We start from the raw sequence: 20,316 nt of genomic DNA, 5'->3' as shown, positions 1-20,316 counted from the left end.
AAGTGCACTATAAATATATATTTATTTTCGATAAATAAAATCGGTAAGTAGTCGCTAACTTAATTGTCGGAGTTGATATGAACGGGAGGGAACTCGGCTAGTACCCGGGAGGAAATTCGACATCTATATTTTAACCAAAACTACCTGCGGAAAGGAATTCGGCATCACCGAATAAGACTCCTGATGTTTAGTAGTCCAAAAAATTTTAATGGCAAATACATTCAAGAAGCATCAGTTTGGTAAAGGCTTTTGTGATCAGTAAGTGAACTGATGCTGTTCTGATGCGGGTCTAAAAGTTATTTGTGGACACATTGAGCATCGGAAATGGAAGGACCTACTCCTGCTAGCCTTTAACCAGAATCAGGACAGCATCAGAGCATCATTTCATTGATCTTTTAAATATCAGGTTACAGTGAGAAGGTTCTTTACTTCAAAACTCCAATAAATAAAGGACAACCGTCCAAATTAGTACAGGCTCAAAAAAAAATGTTAAAATAATAATTTGATCTTGCAATTTCTTAACATTTTTGAATAAATTTTTAAATTGTATTTTCTTTTCAGGTAAATGGTGCTTGGGCCCTTCCAAGTTTTGTGTGTGATTTTTACATCGCCATGGATGTTACCTGTTCCACTTCTTCCATATTTAATTTAGTTGCCATTTCGATAGATAGGTAAGTTGATGCAATTTTCTCATCTTTAATCCTGCGCCAGTTCTTTTATAATTTGTTTTTCTCACTCCTAATTATTTTTCATCCACCCCCGTATATTACGCTTATGTATTGTTTTGTCTCAAAAGGCGACTATACCTTTTATAAACTAAAGGACAATTCTTCAGTTTCAGCTACACATTATGCTACCTCTAAATCAGCTTATAAAAAATCGTTTAAAGCTGTGATTCCAAAAAGGCTATTCGAATATTTAAAACTTTTGTGTCCATGATACATTGTATGTGGAGTTTGCCTGGCGACCTGTCGCAACTAACTTTTCATGAAAGTTTACAAGGTTAAACGCTGAGTTTGATTTACAAGTTTAGTTAGTAACAGAACCAAAATTGCTTTTGCCAGATTAAAACCCAGCAATGTATGTACTGTGACGTACAGTAACTAGACTTTATAAACGAAAAATAGTTATTCCAACTGTTTCCATTTGGAAACATCGTAATATGTTCGACTACACATGTTTGGTATCTACCAAGTTGGTACATAAATTAGCGACAATGATGGCCAAAATACCCTAGAAATGTCGAAGACTAGTATATATTGCAGTAGACTCAGGTGACTTCAAAAAAATTTACGACCAACCTATTTAAAAGTCTTATATCTTTTCCCACCCTTATCTATTATAATTTTTGTTCCTATACCAACTTAAAGCTGTAAACTTTAACCAATTTATTGTCAAGTAAAAGTCAAAGTCCTAAAGGTCCTACCTGGCACCTGTAAATCAAGCTTTTGCCCTAAATAGTCAAAGAGCATTCAAGTATTACTTAAGCACATGTAGACGGTGAAGGTATGAATAGATACTTCGTAAGTGTTGTCTTTATCCGTCAAGAAAGAACTTATTACATATAAATATAGATCTTTCGGGCTCTTTCTCGGCCAATACGATCTGCTGTTAAATTCTTTTCCATCACTAACAATTTTCTATTTTGCTGATAACTTATACAACAGTCAACACAAAATGGTATTAGTGACACAGTAAATTTCGTGTTAAGGATATGTATTCTCGTCAACTCTAAAAGCGAAATTAATATGGACAATTATTATATAATATATAATCTGTTACTTACCTTTTACTGTAATTGTATTGAAAATATGCACCGATTTTTATTAATAAGCATTTAGGAATACTTACTTCACTCGTAAACAGATTCATTTCATTTGGTAATCAACAAACAGGTCTTTATTTCTATTGTGACACTAATGGTATCGTTTTGTGTTGACTAGCAAAAATGGACTATTGTTAGTAATGCAAAAAAAATTAACAGCAGGTTAGTAAAGCAAACATTTTTTTTTCTTAACGCTTTGTAATTTTTGTGTACGGCACTGCGAATATCATGTTAAATTCCATCTGAATCGAATCGTATATTGTATTAGTCGAGAAAGCATCCTTTTCCATCTTTGTACCTACCCCGTTGTAAAAATGATTTATGGCTTTTCGTCTTGACTCGCCGGAAGATCTATATATACATGTATTTATGGTTAGAGCTGTACAATAATTATGAAAATTATTTCGTAGGCCATTAAGTTTGCATACTCTATCTTCTCAAGGTAATTGTACATTACCTCTACCACTTGATTAGCTGTCAGGCAAATAACATTTGGTTAGTAAAATAGTATTTGCCTGGGCAAACAATTTGAAATAATAGTTGTAAAAATATGCCTAAACGATCTGCCTAGGCAAATATAATATAACTGGAATAACAATTTATCTGCGTAATATGAAAAGCTAACAGAATCATTAAAATAGTTTATTATGACTGATATACAATAATTTTACATCTCTTGCGTGGAGATTGATTTTCTTTTTTCGATTGAACGCTAGGTAGTTACTTAGGAAATTTGAAAAACGTTGATTCCTATAACACCATTAAATTGAAAGTGTAGGTTTCCTCAAGTTTTACCTCGTTCCTTTGAAAGCTTGCCCCTTCAACTTCGTTATAAACTTAATTCACTCAAGTCGTCCTCCTGGGAATCGAGACTTCCCGTTATTTCTGAAGAAATAATATCACTAGAAGCAAATATTTGTAGCATTTCGAGTATTGAATCGATACATTAATTTCTTATTTTATATATTTTCTCAATTTCAAAATTGACACGGAACATTTCAAAATGGCAATTCAAATTTCTTTCCGAACGATAAGTTATTTCATTCGCGCAATTAGTCGCTATGTCATTAGTTCTACATGAATTGATGTGTGGTAAAAAAACAAAAATTCTGTTCCATGACTTTAGTAATTTAATATAGTGAAAATGTGTAAAGACATTCAACCAAAAACATGATGATATCTTTAAAAATATTAGATACTATTGTAATATTTCCCCTACATTTCATAAGTTTTATGTAGGTATATTACAAATATAAGAGTTTCATCATCATAGAGTCGTCAGTCCTAAGACTGGTTGGACACGTACCTCCACTTTTTCCTATCCTGAACTAAACCTCAAAACTAGAACAGCCCACATTCTTAACTAAATGCGAACAGTAATCTAATCTAGCTCTACCTCTACCCCTCCTAACTCCTGTTTCTGCCTCTAATATGTCTCTGACTAGACCTTCATGCCTGAGAAGGTGTCCTACCAACCTATCTCGCCTATTTTTATTGACTTCCATAGAGTCCTCTGTTCTCCTATTCTCTCTAATACCTCTTCATTTCTAACCTTTTCTACCCACATTTCGAAGGCTTCTAACCTTTTCTTTTCCGCCGCGCCCACTGTCCATGTTTCGCACGCGTACAACGCCGTCTCCTATCCTTATATTCGCTCTTTCCTTTTTTTTCCTTGCATATGAGTTTAATTTATTGTAAAAAAAAAAATATGTTAACATCCCTAATTGCGTCTACATGGAAGAAGTGTAATTTAAAGATGAAAATTCATTAATCTACACCAGTGAAACTAGAATTGTAGCTTAATTGTAGCCTTTGTTCTTAATTATCCCGGCGTGTTCACCGAAATTTTCAAGAAAATTTTTTAATTAATAAATAATTGCTCATAATAGTTGTGTAGGTATGTTCATGAATGTCCTAATTTCGACATCAAAGCGATAATAGGTCTAATTGTACCTTGAAAGTCCTTGCGGAAGAATGAAACTTTAAGGGAACCATCCCTGAAAAAATACTACGGACTATTACTGTGTCGTGTTTTAACGTTGGAGTTTGAGCTTTTTATTGTGTTCTTTTAAATTGAATTCAATTTGTTCGTCAATACGTCTATTGGGGATGAAAGCAGCTTTTGTTTTTTGTTTCAGATATATTGCTGTAACTCAGCCCATTAAATACGCGAAACACCAAAGCAATCGAAGGGTGTGGCTGACGATAGCTCTTGTGTGGGTTATTTCTGCAGCCATCGGATCTCCAATAGTTTTAGGTCTTAATAATACACCAGACAGGGTTCCTGACGCTTGTCTCTTCTACAACAGCGACTTCATTATTTATTCAAGCTTATCCTCTTTTTATATCCCATGTATTATAATGGTTTTTCTCTACTATAACATATTCAAGGTAAGCCTAATCAAATATGTACACTTATCTATTTATACTTACGTTAAAAACTACTGTAGTCGCCTTAAAATTTTACATGGATAAGTTCTATTAATTTAGAATAGTATACTTCGTTTACTTTCTGTAGCGATGTGACCTTCATTTTGACCGGCGCAGACTAGAAAAGAACAGCACTAGGCCAGAAAAGGAAGGAGACAACTCTCGGCCGAACTATAATCCGTACAGTACTGCACGGAAAAATTGACCATATTATCTACTACAATTCCATTGCTCAAATGTGCTGTTATTGGTACCATTTACAACTGAAAATATCAACGAGATGTTTATTTATATTTGAAGACATATAAAAGGCTTTAACGCTTGTTTTCGACTCGCACTACTATTCATGATTGAACAAAACTTTTGGCAGGTACTGTATGAAAAAGTATGTTTAATGAACAAGAGTCGAGAGTATAATGAGCTTTTTTCTCCCTACCTACGATTTTGCCAGCGCGCATCCAAGACATTGGAAGGGGCACATCTCTACAGAAAGTAAATGAAGTATACAATTTTATTATAAAGTTATTCTAACTAAATATGTAAATCATCATCATCATCATCATAGGGTCATCAGTCCTAAAACTGGTTAGATACGCACCTCCACTCTTTCCTATCCTGAGCTAATCCTCGCATTTCCCTAAAACTAGAACAACCCACATCCTTAACTATTTGCAAACAGTAATCTAATCTAGGTGTACCTCTACTTCTCCTAACTTCCGTTTCTGCCTCTAATATTAACCTTCTCTATCCACGTTATCCTCATCATTCGCCTGCTACACCACATTTCGATCGCTTCTGACCTTTTCTTTTCTGCCGCACCCACTGTCCATGTTTCGCACCCGTACAACGCCGCGCTCCAACCATACACCATTAACAACCTTTTTCTAATCAATTTCTAAATTAACCGCTCGCGAGCATGCATAGAAGTGACTTCTTTTTATTGAAGGCGACTCGGCCCTGCGCTATCCTCTGCTTTATATCCCTACTGTTCCTTCGCTAAATAATTAGAAGTGGGGTAACTTTTAGAAAATTTATTCGTTTTTATGTTGGGTGATATGTGGGCCCCGAGCCAAAACGATTCAGTATTTGAACAATTTCATTTAATTTCCCAATACATTTAGTGACGTGAGTTCTGTTGGCAAATGTTTCAAACGGCTCCCACGTGGAAAAGGGGATGCCATTCCCGCAATACTACTTTTGTTCCATATTTTCCAAACCTGGTGACAACATTCTCAACGGAAATCACTAAAAGCTTAAGTATATACACGGGTAGATAAAAAGGCGGTTAAGGGTACTTTAAGTTATACCTTCTCCGGCGTAACGTTCTGGAGGGTGGATATTTTTTAACGACTACCCTATCCCTATAAATTTCGTTTAAATATCTTTAACTGAGCCAACGCTTCTGCTTTATTTTCAATTTTACTCAATTCATTTTCCCTTTTCATATTAACTTCCGATTGTGATTTAATAAATGGTAAATTACAAGCATCAAGTTGTATATATAGATACCTAAATAAATAAGAACCTCTGACGTGCTGCCTATCATATTACCCTATTTAAGGAAAAGAAATTTAAACTGGGAACTTATTGTATATGTTTAAATTCCTTCCGATTCAATTTCACCAAGTCGTAAGTTTTGTAATCGAAACTTAGTGAAACTCCTGTTTTTGGCCTTAACCAAAGCCGAACATTCGGTCAAAGAACAATTAATTTGACCGAGCCGCACGAATTTCGGAAATCTTTTAGAAACGACCCTTTTGCTCCTTTCTCTCTCTCTCTCTTATTCCCCCCCCCCCTTCTCATTGCACAAAGTCCGAAATCTTTTATGTTTAGTGATCCTTATTAGGAACACAGATTCGTTGATTGTTAGTAATTTTAAGGTTTAAGACGGCAAACACAGATATGTACTTAAGACGTTCAAAATTGCATAGTCTGCAATAAAACTGTAGCATTTACTTTCTTCTTTCAACTTACTAATTAGACTAGAACGGTTGTTGACAGAACGCCTACTTTTACTGACGACAGATGTTAAGTAGGAGTTAATTGTTATACATATTATTTTCAGTATTCGTAAATCATCGTCTTATTAACATTTACAGTTAATAGGTAATATTTAAGTAACGTTCATTCAGATATTTATTTCGTTTCATCATTTTTATTTTGTACGTTTCAATAATTCATCTTCAAAACGAATCTTTATACCTAGAAATTGTCACTGACTTTCTAAATTCCTGAATATTAATTTTTATGATACTGCCCGCTACCTGCAAGGGGACAGTTCTTACAACCAGGGTCGCTTGACGCTCTGATTTATCAACCCCCTCTAAATTTTTGTAGTTAGTAAGTAACATCCAGTATTTGTATGACTTCGATTTAAGTTGTTCAACAGTAAACACACTTTGTAGTTATCCTTACCATCATCATAGTTTTGTACCTTTGAGTCAAATTCTTCGTATTGTAAATATATTTATTAAGATTTAATATCCAACGTGTTTTTATCCTCCACCAAGAAAAGTTGAGTGTTGTTAACTAAATTCGAGTTTTGACATTCAAACGCAATTTAACAACAGACGTTGTAGGGAATATCGTAAACATAGAAAAGAGATGTCAGGTAGGAATTGCAGCGGACACTTACAAAGAAAAGGAATAACATTACACCAATTGAAGGAGCTTCGGATTGCAACTTCGTCCAGTTTTCTTAAAAGTCTTTTTGCCCTTTAACCACGCTGATTTACTCACTATAAGGTTTCGTATTGTTCAGAAACACACTGTATACAATTAAATGAAGAACCAGATAACATAGCATTCCGAACATTGTTTACTGCTTTTAAATTAAGAAGCTACTAGTAACGTAATACTTACACTAGGATACCTACTAGTTGTAAAAGTTTCGCAATGCGGAATTACCTACTCTGCTATCGTGCTTTATTATTACTACCCTTCAGCTTCTTCGTTCACCTATTTTAAATAAGCTTACAGATTCTTTTGTTTTTAATTATTGCAACAAGATAGCGAGGCATTTTTATTATACGCCCAATGAGTTACTATACTGCATTTTATTCCAAAGCGATTCGCTTCCTCAACAAACGTTGTTTATTTTACGAGGGTTGTATCAAAAGTGACATCTATTTGCTCTATATTAGAGGTGCTAATATTTTATAGAATGTTATATTATTGTTTTTATTATCGATCTTTAAATTTCCTGCGTAAATTTATATTTTTNGCGATTCGCTTCCTCAACAAACGTTGTTTATTTTACGAGGGTTGTATCAAAAGTGACATCAATTTGCTCTATATTAGAGGTGCTAATATTTTATAGAATGTTATATTATTGTTTTTATTATCGATCTTTAAATTTCCTGCGTAAATTTATATTTTTCTCAATGATTATATAGAAAACCAAAAAGCAATTACCATTAATTAATCTCACCGAAAATATGTTAGTTAATTAAAGTTGTTGGTTTTCAAAAAAGTGAAATCGTAATAAATAAGTATTAATTTGTTTCCGTCTCATTAAAGTAAATTCGCCTCTGTGCGTTCAAGTTTTTCATTGGTACGTCTCATTAAATATTAGCAAAAAATCGTAATTGATATTTAAAAATTCCATTTAGTCCGTTTTAGAGGAAAAGGATTATAAGAATCAATTTTGATATGAAGGTTATGAGATCATTATCGCATTCTTCCAATACAACTCTTTTTAACTTTACTACTACTGTAAGATACACAACCTGATTAAAATCGAAAATAATAATTTCAATTAAGTAGTTTAACCCTGTATTTCTTTTCCTAGAAGAAAATTTAACTTTACCCTCTGATATGCGTAGGATTTTGCCGTGCGGATTTTTAATACAAATCCGTCAACTTCCTTCGCAAAATTTTCTGTATTTCTGTGATTGTTTACCTACAAGGAAAATTACTATGATGTATTATGATGAATTGCTGTAGGAAGCAAACAAAAAAGAAGGAAAAACGTGAGACGTCATAAAAATACTTAACCTACTTTCATTTTCACACAGAGAAAATATCCTTGGTAGTTACCAGTACTATTCAGCATTTTTCAAACAAAGTTTATTTTAATTGGTAGTTCGTAACTGATTTAAAGTGGATAACAATGATTAGTATACTTTATGTAACACAGAGAAAAAGATATCACTTTTTAAAAAGAGAAACTTTACAACTGTAGGGATAGATATACAGGGGCAAAATATTAATATGCTTAGATTTGCAGATGATATAGCAGTATTAGCATTTGGCAAGGAGGAGTTAGAGATAGCTTTAAATAAAATGGAACCGCTATTGACAAAACAGTACTGTATAAAAATAAATAAAAGTAAAACAAAAATAGTGGTATGTAAGGGAAGAAAAAGTAGAGAAAGAGCGAATATAAAGATAGGAGACGAAAAATTAGAAGAAGTGACGGATTTTAGGTATCTAGGAAGTCAGATAAGTCAGGACGGAAGGAGTAGCAGGGATATAAAGCAGAGGATAGCGCAGAGTCGAGTCGCCTTTAATAAAAGGAAGTCACTTTTATGTTCGCGATTAGATTAAGATTAATTTAGAAATTCGAAATATTAATTATGGATCAAAATTCTTTATTTAAAAACATTATGATTTACTTAGAGTCAATCTCATATACTTAGATAATTATTTCTTCTATTCTGAATCGACAAATATCGAATATTGTTCTGTGAAACGACCATTAAATCTCAGCTCTTTCTAGAGGGATTAATAGCAGGACCTAATCGCTCAGTTAACACATCAATTTGTCCTACTTACCGATAATCTGATTGTGAAAGTAATGGTCTTTTACTTCAATTTTTTTTAATTAAAGCTGAACTTAAAATCGGATGAAATTGCGATAGGTCTATAAGGGAGAGCAGATAAAAATCGAAGTTTATTTCTACTGGAATTCATACAAGTATAATTTTGACGAAGAAAGAATGAAAAGGATAATAATTAAATTTAGTCCAACTAGCAAATCTACAGCGTGTTTCGCTACATTTGAAGCAATACGTACTGGGAGAAGTTAATCATGAACTAAAACCCATCTTAATTTACTTAACGTTTCCGAGGCATCAATCTCACACTTCGTATCTCGCGCAGTTATCGGCACATATTTTCTCTATTTTGCCGAGAGAAAGTCTAAAGTGGAAAGCTAAAGGAAGAATTGTACGTCACTTTTACAGCGCAGTGGTCCAGTAGAAGTTCATCCCTCTGTTTATAACCATCAAACGATAACATTTAAAACGTTGCTTTTTCTCGATCGGTCGCTCGCAACGAGGAAACATCACGTCATCGAGAAAATCCTTTCAATGCTTCGGCACTTCTAAGGATTCGTGCTTTTCCATTACAGCTCAACATTGGGAATCTCCCGATTGCGTAAAACATACAATAGAAATGTAGATTACGTTTTTGATTTGTGAAATTTTGGATTTTGTTTAACTGAAAATGTTTCAGTTATAATTAAAAATACCGAATGATAAGGATTACTATCTCACTGCAATTGTTTCAGCTCATCGTAACTCTCACAGATTACGGGGAAACCCATGATAAGCGTAAAACTTCGAACTTGAAACAGGCTGTATATCAAACTAGTTCAACAAATAGAAAGAATAGTTTAAAAAAACGAAACGTGATTACAAAAAAGTACAAAATATTTTTTTTCTCCATAGACAAATAAGTCAGGACACAAGGAGTAGTAGGGATATAAAGTAGAGGATAGCGCAGGGTCGAGTCGCCTTCAATAAAAAGAAGTCACTTCTAAGATCGCGAACGGTTAATCTAGAAATTCGAAAAAGGTTGTTAAAGGTGTATGTTTGGAGCGGGGCGCTGTACGGGTGAGAAACATGGACAGTGGGCGCGGCGGAAAAGAAAAGGTTAGAAGAGTTCGAAAAGTGGTGTTATGAGTCTAACATTGATAGAAAAGGTTAGAAATGATGAGGTATTAGAAAGAGTAAGAGAACGGAGGACTATGGAAGTCAATAAGAAATAGACGAGATGGGTTAGTAGGACACCTTCTCTGGCATGAACGTCTAGTCAGAGACATATCAGAGGCAGAAACGGAAGTTAGGAGAGGTAGAGATAGACCTAGATTAGAATACTGTTCATAAATAGGTAAGGATATGGGTTGCTCTAACTTTAGACCGAGCGGCATGGCCTAGAGGTCTAGACCATTGCTTAGCATTCGGGAGGACGCCGGTTCGATTCCGGGTCCGTCTACCTTGGTCCAAGTTTTTCTGTGCTTTCCTTGGATCACTTAGGCAAATGCTGAGGCAGTAATATTCCACAGATAATCTTTCACTCCCTTCTGTCTTCATTTCGTCCGTCTCATCTTTCTCACCCGAACCACCACCCACCCATTCCCACGATTCCTGAAAGCAGGCTGAAGAGGGACTTCCGCCCTACCTTCCGGCATAGTCCGGAGGGACTGCCCGCCCACCAGCATTACTAGCTGGTGGGAATGAAACACCCAAAAGTTTTTTTAGTTTTTTCTAACTTTAGGGAAATGCGAAGATTAGCGCAGGATCGGAAAGAGTGGAGGTGCGTGTCCAACCGTCTTAGGACTGACGACATTATGATGATGATGATAATGTAGACAGAGTCCTATTTAAATTGCAAGTAGCAGGAATACGACATCTTGCATTTAAAATACGCATTTTCACTCATATATTCTATTATGTATGTGTAGCAACTTCAAAAATTTCTATGAACTATTCTAATTGAGTTATGAATAAATAACGTCAAACAGCGCAGTAAGCGCCGTCTGCAGAGATTTGTTACAAGTAATAATAATAGTGACTATCATATGCTCATTAATGTTTGACAAGATACGTTTTAATTAAGGATATCGCCTTGTCAAACTCAGCCCGTGGCATAGCATAATGATAAGGCACGCACACCTAACTGAACAATAAGTTCTTGATCAGGATTCTGTCACAAGTCATTCATCTATGTTTACCGTTATTGTTAGGTAGTAGACAGTCAATTTTTCCCCCATTGTTATTGATGCAGTGCTTTTTCTTTTAATTACTGTAGCAGGCCATTATATTTTTTAATTGGTATACATTTTATTACACCAGTCAGTCATTATAGTTAATAAATTATCCGCGAAAGTTTGAATTCATTTCAATTAACAACAGAGTAGGCATATTGATTAGCAGTAACGTAATAATTGATAGGATTTTAATTGTCTCGAGCCTCTCCACATGATTAATGTAGTATTTGCAGATAGCCACATTGTAAAACTCTCTAAATTCGCGTACATGAATAAATATTTGTTTAAAGTAATCCGGCTGGTCTGACCAAATTAACGCATTTATTATGTAGTAACAAACCTTCCTATAAAAATATAGATTAGTTTGTTTTATAAACTTTTATTTACTTGCGATTTTACTATTGAAACCCCGGCCTTAAATTCAATTCTAGAAAATTTGGTTTTATTATTATACCTTTATATGGGTACATATATGAGAGAGAGAAACCGAAAGTGTAAAAATTGATTTGTTGTAAATTTTTGTCGTTTTTATTTGCAGGCCCTGCGGAAACGAGCAATAAAAGCAAAAATGAACCGAAAACCCTTTCCTCGAGATATAAAACCTGGTTTCGTAATAGAGAACGTGGCGAATACGCGAAAGTTAGCGGAAACGGCGCTCGGACCGACTTCAACTATTGACGAGCAAGTGACTAACACCGGGTCTGGGTCTGCCGATGAGGAAGATAATGGAGTTGACCACGACTGCAGCGTTATCGCCAACGATAAAAGTACCGAATTTATTTTGGGAACTGTCGTCGAAGAAGCAGCGTAAGTTTTTTTATCAGCCATAACCATTCTCTAAAATCAATAAAATGACATATAGTTATCGCAAAGGATTCGATACTTATAAGCGCTATGTACATCTAATGACGAACAAGGCAAGACCATGGTCAAGACTTAGTAGAATAAAGACTTATATACTCAGATAATTATTTCTTCTATTCTGAATCGACAAATATCGAATATTGTTCTGTGAAACGACCATTAAATCTTACCTCTTTCCAAGAGGATTAATAGCAGGACTTAATCGTACAGTTAAAACATCAATTTGTACTACTTACCGATAACCTGTCTTGATCTTAGTGTTAGTCTTGATCTTGCCAGCATAAAGACAATCTTGGTCTTGACCTTGCATTTTCGCAAGACTAAGGCTGCTAGACAGAGCATCCCTAAGTATATTAAAAGCATTGATAATGTATACACAATGAGGGTTAAGGGAGATGACGCCCTCTTGTCATGGTTCTATTAAATTTGAATTAAATTAGTCCAAACACATTATTAAAATATTTCAAAAATTATGTAAAGTACCATTTCAATTGTTTGAAAAGATTAGTCCTTTTTTTATATACTGTAAAAATTTGTAGCATCAGATACTGAGGCCACATTATAAACGAGTATTTTTTTTTTAATTTTTCCATTAAGGACTACTTGTATCTAATATTGTATGTACATCTTTAAACGGGGATTTGTGTTGATATTCGTTGAATAGTTCGTTTAAAATTTCAAGCTTCTTTTAGTAATCTTTTTGCAAAACGGTATTAATCTTACTAATTTAATTTTGTTTAATTAAAATGAAACTGGATGGACTTAACTTATAATCTTGTTGGAATCAAATCTCTATTATTCTCCTCAACAGCGTCTGAAAGATGTCCTGTTCAATAAGCACAATGTTTACAATTTTAATTAAATTTAATTTTAGAATGATTTAATATCTTGCTATTTTAACGTTTAAGTGATTAATAAGTAACTTAACTTTAAACCCGAATGGAATGTCTTTTCTTGACTCAACAAAAGAATTCTAAAGAAAATTTTTATCTTCTCGCTCATTAACTATCAGGTTCAACTTTACTCCTCGACGACTAAAGCATTTCGTTTTAAAATGTTGTAGCTAAATAGTTTATTCACAAAATGGGTTATGGAGACAATGCACCGCATTCAAACTTCTCAAAGCGATTTGTATACAAAGAACTTTGCGGTATTTCTAGCGAAGACACTTATTGACTTACTACCCTTGTTTCATTTTGTCAAGCAAACATAAAGTGCGAAACTTCGAATTTTAAAGTTTCATGAAGTCTTCTAACACTTTAGTTTTATCTAAAAGTGTCAAAATTGGGAGAACCGCTTATTATCTTTCCACTGATTTTTATTATTATGGACACTGAACCGTTTTCGACATAAAAATTCATAATTAACAGTGCCAACATTGAGCATATTTTTCATAAACAGCTTCATTATTATTATCATTAATATTTGAAAGTTGAATCTGCGCTGTTCTTGTACTTTAAATCCAGCCGCAAAATTGCTGCTCCATAAGACCGTAAATTAATTTAGCAAAGTGAACGCAATCACGAATTAATAGCGCTTTTAGCTAAGAAATTATGGGCTGTAAAGTATGAATTAGATACCGCTAGGTGTAAAATACTTTTTATTAGCCAAAGATCTTTACTATAGGTACGTGAAGAACATGAAAACGTAGCGTTTTTTGGTGCCTCCATTTTTTTTTTATTTGCGTTTAAGAAATTATTATTATAGAAATATTAAATTCAAAATTCTGAAAAAAGGGAAGCTAGGAGACGTCTTGACTTAGAAAAGCTAAAATGTGACGAAACGCGTGATAGACTAGGTAAAAGGACAGACGAAACACTAAAGGCGGCGGGAAAAACGAATGACGGGGACGTAGAGACAGAATGTAACTGCATAAGACGTGCCTAAAGTTAGCAGCTGCAGATATACTAGGTCTTAAACAAAACGAAAGTAGGAAACCCTGGATAACAAATGAGATAGTAGGATTAATAGACGAAAGGCGAAATTACAAAAACAGGACAGACGAAGAAGGGCAAAAAAGATATAAAGCTATAAAGTGGGAAATAATTAGGAAGTGTAGAGCAGCTAAGGAACAGTGGATTGATAGGATGTGTAAAGAAGTAGAAGAAAAGTTTGAAGTAGGTAAAACCGATGAGACGTATAATATAAGGATGTAGGATACAGTAGTAATAATATAAGAAACGAGGCAGGGGTCATTTTGATCGAAAATGAGGAAAAGGCAGATAGGTGGAAAGAATATTTAGAGAACCTATACGCAGGCTCTGAGTTAGGAGATATATTAGAGAAGGAAGATAGTATGGAGATAGATGAGCTTGGTTATCCCATAATGAGAGAAGAGTTCGATGTAGCATTAAAAAATTTAAAAAATAATAAGGCGTCAGGTGTGGATGGGATACAGTGGGCGGAAAAAAAAGGTTAGAAGCGTTCGAAATGTGGTATTACAGGCGAATGATGAGGATACCGTGGATAGAGAAGGCTAGAAATGAAGGGGTATTAAAAAGAATAGGAGAACAGAGGACTCTATGGAAGTCAATAAAAAATAGGCGAGATAGGTTGGTAGGACACCTTCTCAGGCATGAAGGTCTAGTCAGAGACATATTAGAGGCAGAAACAGGAGTTAGGAGGGGTAGAGGTAGACCTAGGTTAGATTACTGTTCGCAAATAGTTAAGGATGTGGGCTGTTCTAGTTTTAGGGAAATGCGAAGTTTAGCTCAGGATAGGAAAGAGTGAAGGTACGTGTCCAACCAGTCTTAGGACTGACGACCTTATGATGATGATGAAGAAATTATGTTAATTATATAGCTTATTATGCAGCTATTTACCTTTTATAGTTGACAATACCGCAGGGGCAAAGTCAGTCCGACATGTTGCCCTAATGGCGCTATTGACTATACCTAATACCAATGGTGGGCTACATACGTTCTCGAGGCCGCATGTGGCCTCTGTAAGTTTCTTATGCCGCCTTCATGAAAGCTAGTTATTATACATAAACTAAACAATTACAACAATTAATAAATTATCACGTTACGGTGACGGTGTCAATAATTGTTCTTCTGTTTCCAATTCATTAATTAATTATTTGGACCTGCACGATAAAACTGGATTCAGATATGACAGCATTTTTTGTAAATTTTGCCTTTTATTAAAAATATAGTTTAATAAAAAAATTGGTATTACCGTTTTCTGTGTCTGTACATAGGTACAAGAAGAAATGGTCAATTTAGTGGCTATTTTGGGGTGATTTTTTATGGTATGTGTACCCTCGTCTCTCTAATCACTATCAGTATTATTGTTATCTTTTCATAGGACATGGGTACCAAGTTGTAAATCGGACAGAACAGGCCACTGTGTATCACTTAAAATTAGCTTAGAATTACCAACCCCTCTAAATTATCTGTTCGTTTACAACCCCCCATCCAACTTTATATGTAGGTAACTAAAACCTGTAATCCGCTAAATGAAACTGCCTTAATTCTACTAAGACCTCTGGTTATTTATGTATGACGGGTTGCAAACATGTCCAATTTCAATTAACATTACTGTACCTACCTACTTAATTGATACAAAGAAACGGGATTGTTGAGTATCTTCTGCAAAATGTATTTGCACTTCAACTTTGTAAGCAAGTTTTATGGGCTCATAAAGTAGTATATCCGGGACAAACTTTACCTGCTTATTCTCTCTTTCTCTCTCTCTCTATCCTACAGAATTACGACCGTTATGGCATCCCTAACCACACCATCTCGACTAGGAGACCCGAATGGAAATAACGATTCGGGTTATGTACCGAGCCAAACAGAAATTGTAACAGACAGTCCACGAAAGTCCATTATTCACACAAGAAGGAACGGTTCCACAAACGAAGCGGAATTAAGGTGAGTTTTTCCGCCTACGTCTTTCATCATTTCCATACTTCACAACACACATTCGGGGGAGTTATTGAAGACGCAGAAAAAAATCATACGTCCGAGTTTTATACTTCAAAGTTCAGACTAAAGATTAGCGAAATCACGAACATCCTGAAAAGATCTTATGAAGTAAACAAGAAATAAAGCACACTTGAAAAGTTTCACATCATAAAACGAATTTTACTCTGAGCGAAATCGGAAACTTTTGCAATGTGTTTTCTTTCTTATTTTTTTCAACATGATTCTCAAAAATTCGTCGGACAAAGTTTAGAATTCATCTTAAAAAAAATTCCATACAATATTAGTAACCGGTCTTCGGTAAGTAATTAGTCTTAGAATATTGATTTTAATCTGTATTAAATCGTACATTCTTTAATTATTACATTTAACCTTAACAAGAACACGCGCTATGAAAACCGTTTAAAAGGTGCACATTTTGAGGATTTTTTTTTTGAAAAGGGCATCAAACATCATACAGTAAAAAGCAGATCAAAAGATCAGATTGTACAAGAAATACGTTTCGTGGAATTGGTTACTTTTGTAGTTATTTATAGCGCCGGTATAACTATTTCGTTCATTTAATTTATTTCCGTCAGATTTAGTTTAAGTGTCCCATAAAGGTTACTAAAATGGTTGAAAAATAGATTTAGGAATAGTGATTCCTCAAAAAAGTAACTAAAAATGTAATATCTATTTGCAAATCACAATTATTTTGATTTTATTTTTCTTTTTCTAATGCATGGGCACCTAAACTTTAACATCCTTCAGCTTTTGTATCTTTAATGTTCAATTTTATGAAATACGCGCCATAAAAGTAACAAAAATCAAACCATTTTGCAATAATTTTTTCTTTGGTTCCATCGCCATTAATAAAATAAAAGGAAGGCGATTGTTACCAGGAAATCATAAAACACTAGTAGGAATAAAATAAAGCTACCCCATAGAATCGTTGTAAGTCCCCGGGTAGATACCTTATATACTTTATACTTGTGTAGGTGTGTGTATATCTTCTCTAATGCTCCAGTTAAATACTTCAACAAAAGTGTCAAGAGACACATAAGTTTCTTCGGTCTTTTGGCCAGTATTTTACACTTCACACAAGAAATTGATGAGTTCACGTGATGATAATACCTTAAATTTTATAAGAGCGCACCTTACAAGTCATCTGCAAGCCTCCAAGATTTATAGAGAATTACATCCGTTTTACAATTTACAGATGATGCAAGAGTTTTCCTCATGAGAATAATAATGAGAGCATTTTTATATGTTTCAACGTTTCAAATGAAAAATTAACGATTACCTCTGAAGAAGGTTGTTCCATTTTCTTTTAATAATACTTCCCACTTTAAAAAAAAAACTGGGTGGTGTAATTTCGAAATAAAAACCAACACTGTAATAGATAACTGAATACAAGAAAACGTTTAAAACGTGTAAATATACCAATTATTATTGTGTACACGAAATTTACCAGAACCTTTTAGATCTGGCTACAGTGAGGTGATGATAATCGCGATAAAAACAAAAAAAGAAAACCAAAGATCTAGTTGTAACACCAGCTAAGCTAAAAATCCTTGATAAACTCACTAACAAACCAAATCCACCAACTCAAAATGTTATGGCAAAACGGCTGAAGACCAGTCAAAAGAAAGTCAGTTATACCATCAATAAATAATACACTGAAGGCGAAGGTCAAGACGTAAAAGTTTATCGATTAAGTGGAAGGAATATTGAAATATCAAAAGTAGGAGCAATTCATCACTATAAATAAAGCTTCGTTTTATACACGGTTTTCGACTCATTCGCAGAGGCCAAAAGAAGCCTTTTGGAAAGAAGTAAAACCGCTCCAAAGGATTTACGGTATTACCGGGTGTCTTTTATAATATTAAAACTCGTCTTCATTTTGAGAAAATATTTTGCCCGCCGTCTGTACCCAAATTCTAAGTTTGTTGTTGTTCCATTAACTCACTTCTGTCCATGATATGATTCTGAGAAATCCAATGGAGATAAAATTCAAATATGTGTATTCCTAATAAAAATTGGATACCGATGCTGTAGAATTGTGAACTGGCACCGAGGAACATTGCTGTTTAAGGATTGATCAAAAGGAAACTCTATATGTGTAGAATTAAAAATACGACAGGATTGAGAAGATCTATAGAAATTGTATGAAGAAATACTTCGATACCTAAGCGCGTATTATAATGCCTATAAGTATAAATGAAGATGTATTTTTGTAAATTTTTATATCTATTAATAAAGTTATATTTATTTAAAAACACCCCATCATTGGTTTACTTACTAAACCTGTGTGAGTAGTTATGATAGATAATTCCCTAATAATTTAGGGAATGGTTTCTGTAGAAATGACTTCCTAGTAAAGCGGTGATTTCCACAAGTAGGTCGAGGTGAAAAATATTTAGAAGGTCGCAGAAAAATTAATTACAGTTGACAATTCTATTAATAAAATGGTTCATATTAACATTTCAATCAAAAGGTCATTAAAATGCTCTGTAATTTCATACAGTATGTTCGTAAAGTCGCTTTATAAAATGGATTATTGTGCAAAATGATGGATTATCGCTAAATGCCTTTTTGTTTATTGATTTTTTTCTCTCTCTGTTACAGGACCGTTTCGGCAGTTATAAGCACCGAAAGTGACAACTGTCGATCAACAGGATCAAAGAAGGAGAAGAAAGCATTAGCCGCGTCGAGGTTTACGATCTATAAAGTCAACAAGGCAAGCCGTAAAAAACGGGAAAAGTCGACGGCGAAAAAAGAAAGAAAAGCCACCAAAACATTAGCGATAGTATTAGGTAAGCGAAACTTGCACACACATATGCTTACTTATACGAGGTCTATTCAAAAAGCATCGCGAATTTTCAATTTCCGCGGGTCAGGTATATTCGATTTTCGTTTTTTTTGTAGCATTATGTCGGTACTTATGCCTCTCACTTATACCTACAAATTCGGCTATGTTGAATGCTCAATTAATTTTTGACAGCTGCTGCTTTGCTTGCACGTGTTTTGTTCGTCTTCAATTTTAGCTTATTCCAAAAAATGGATCAAAGAATCTGTATCAAATTTTGTATGAAAAACAAAATTAAGGACGCGGACGCATTCCGACTGTTAACTGTGGCATATGGTGAAGCTACCTTGGACCGAAGTAACGTTTATCGGTGATACAAAATGTTCTCAGAGGGCCGAGAAGATGTTAACGACGAAGAGCGTGTCGGACGCCCGAGCACGTCAACAACAGACGAAAACATTGATGAAATGAAGAAAATAGTATTGGCCAATCGTCGAATCACCGTTAGAGAAGTTGCTGAGGACCTAAACATATCGATTGGTTTCTGCCATTCGATTTTTACCAATGATTTGGGCATGTGACGGGTCGCCGCGAAATTCGTACCAAAATTGCTCACTTTCGACCAAAAACAGCATCGCATTAATATTGCTGGCGAGCTGTTGGACTCTGTTGCTCTAGAGGGTCATAACTGGTGACGAGTCAAGAATTTATGGTTATGACGCGGAAACCAAAGCTCAATCATCCCTATGGAAACTGCCGCACGAGCCAAAACCGAAAAAAGCTCGCCAAGTTAGGTCGAATGTGAAGGTTTTGCTTAGTTTTCTTCGATTGCAGGGGCGTGGTGCATCATGTGTTCTTGCCACAGGGTAGAACAGTCAATTACCTGCAAGTCATGCTCAATTTGTGACTGTTTGAAGTGCTTCGAGGATTGGAGAAAACGTTAGCTCAAGTGTATAATATCTGTTGGGGATTACTTTGGAAGGGACAAAATAGATATTCATGAATATATAAATAATTTTTGGAAAAACACAAAATTTGCGATACTTTTTGAATAGACCTCGTATGTATACCTATAGATATATACTTAACGACGAAAAGAAAAAAGAAAAGAAAAAAATAAGTGTAAAGTACTTGTGAGACATGATAAATTTGAAAAGAATCCGTCGAGATGACTGAGACTAAGGCGACATCATAAATAAAAATAAAATAAACTTTAGGAAAAAATGGTTTTATATATACTTACTGTATGTATAATATCACAGAAATGTATGTAAATGTATGAAAAAAAAATGAAATTTAGGGATAACAACTTCATCTTTCTTTGTGGCAGCCGATATAAAAAAGAATTTTATGGTCATTTAATTAATAAAAATAATACAAAAGTATCAACGCAAGGGATGTAAAAGTAGAATTAGAACTAACATAAAAATAGAAGACGAAAACGAAAACCTATACAAGAAATTTCTAATTTTCGATACATTCGAGTCAA

The 20,316-nt window shown here is 34.4% G+C and overlaps 1 protein-coding gene across 3 annotated transcripts in view; it reads left to right on the top strand.

Annotated features, from left to right (window-relative positions):
* Positions 1 to 552: 552 nt before the first annotated feature.
* Positions 553 to 20,316, top strand: part of LOC108737757 (dopamine D2-like receptor) — a 53,187-nt gene continuing 33,423 nt past the window's right edge. Inside the window, exons 1-5 of one of the 3 annotated variants that reach the window (XM_025978945.1) lie at positions 553 to 671; positions 3,964 to 4,216; positions 11,788 to 12,056; positions 15,821 to 15,988; positions 18,647 to 18,834. In XM_025978945.1, coding sequence (XP_025834730.1) covers positions 613 to 671; positions 3,964 to 4,216; positions 11,788 to 12,056; positions 15,821 to 15,988; positions 18,647 to 18,834 — 937 coding nt within the window. In that variant the 5' untranslated portion in view covers positions 553 to 612. The remainder of the gene's footprint in view (positions 672 to 3,963; positions 4,217 to 11,787; positions 12,057 to 15,820; positions 15,989 to 18,646; positions 18,835 to 20,316) is intronic. The other 2 variants (XR_003232015.1, XM_025978944.1) reach the window with 2 other exon arrangements.

This window comes from Agrilus planipennis, unplaced genomic scaffold (assembly GCF_000699045.2).
Source record: "Agrilus planipennis isolate EAB-ADULT unplaced genomic scaffold, Apla_2.0 scaffold185, whole genome shotgun sequence".
NCBI lineage: Eukaryota > Metazoa > Arthropoda > Insecta > Coleoptera > Buprestidae > Agrilus > Agrilus planipennis.
The sequence above is the reverse complement of the archived record's forward strand: the minus strand, read 5'-3'. Positions and strand labels throughout refer to the sequence as shown.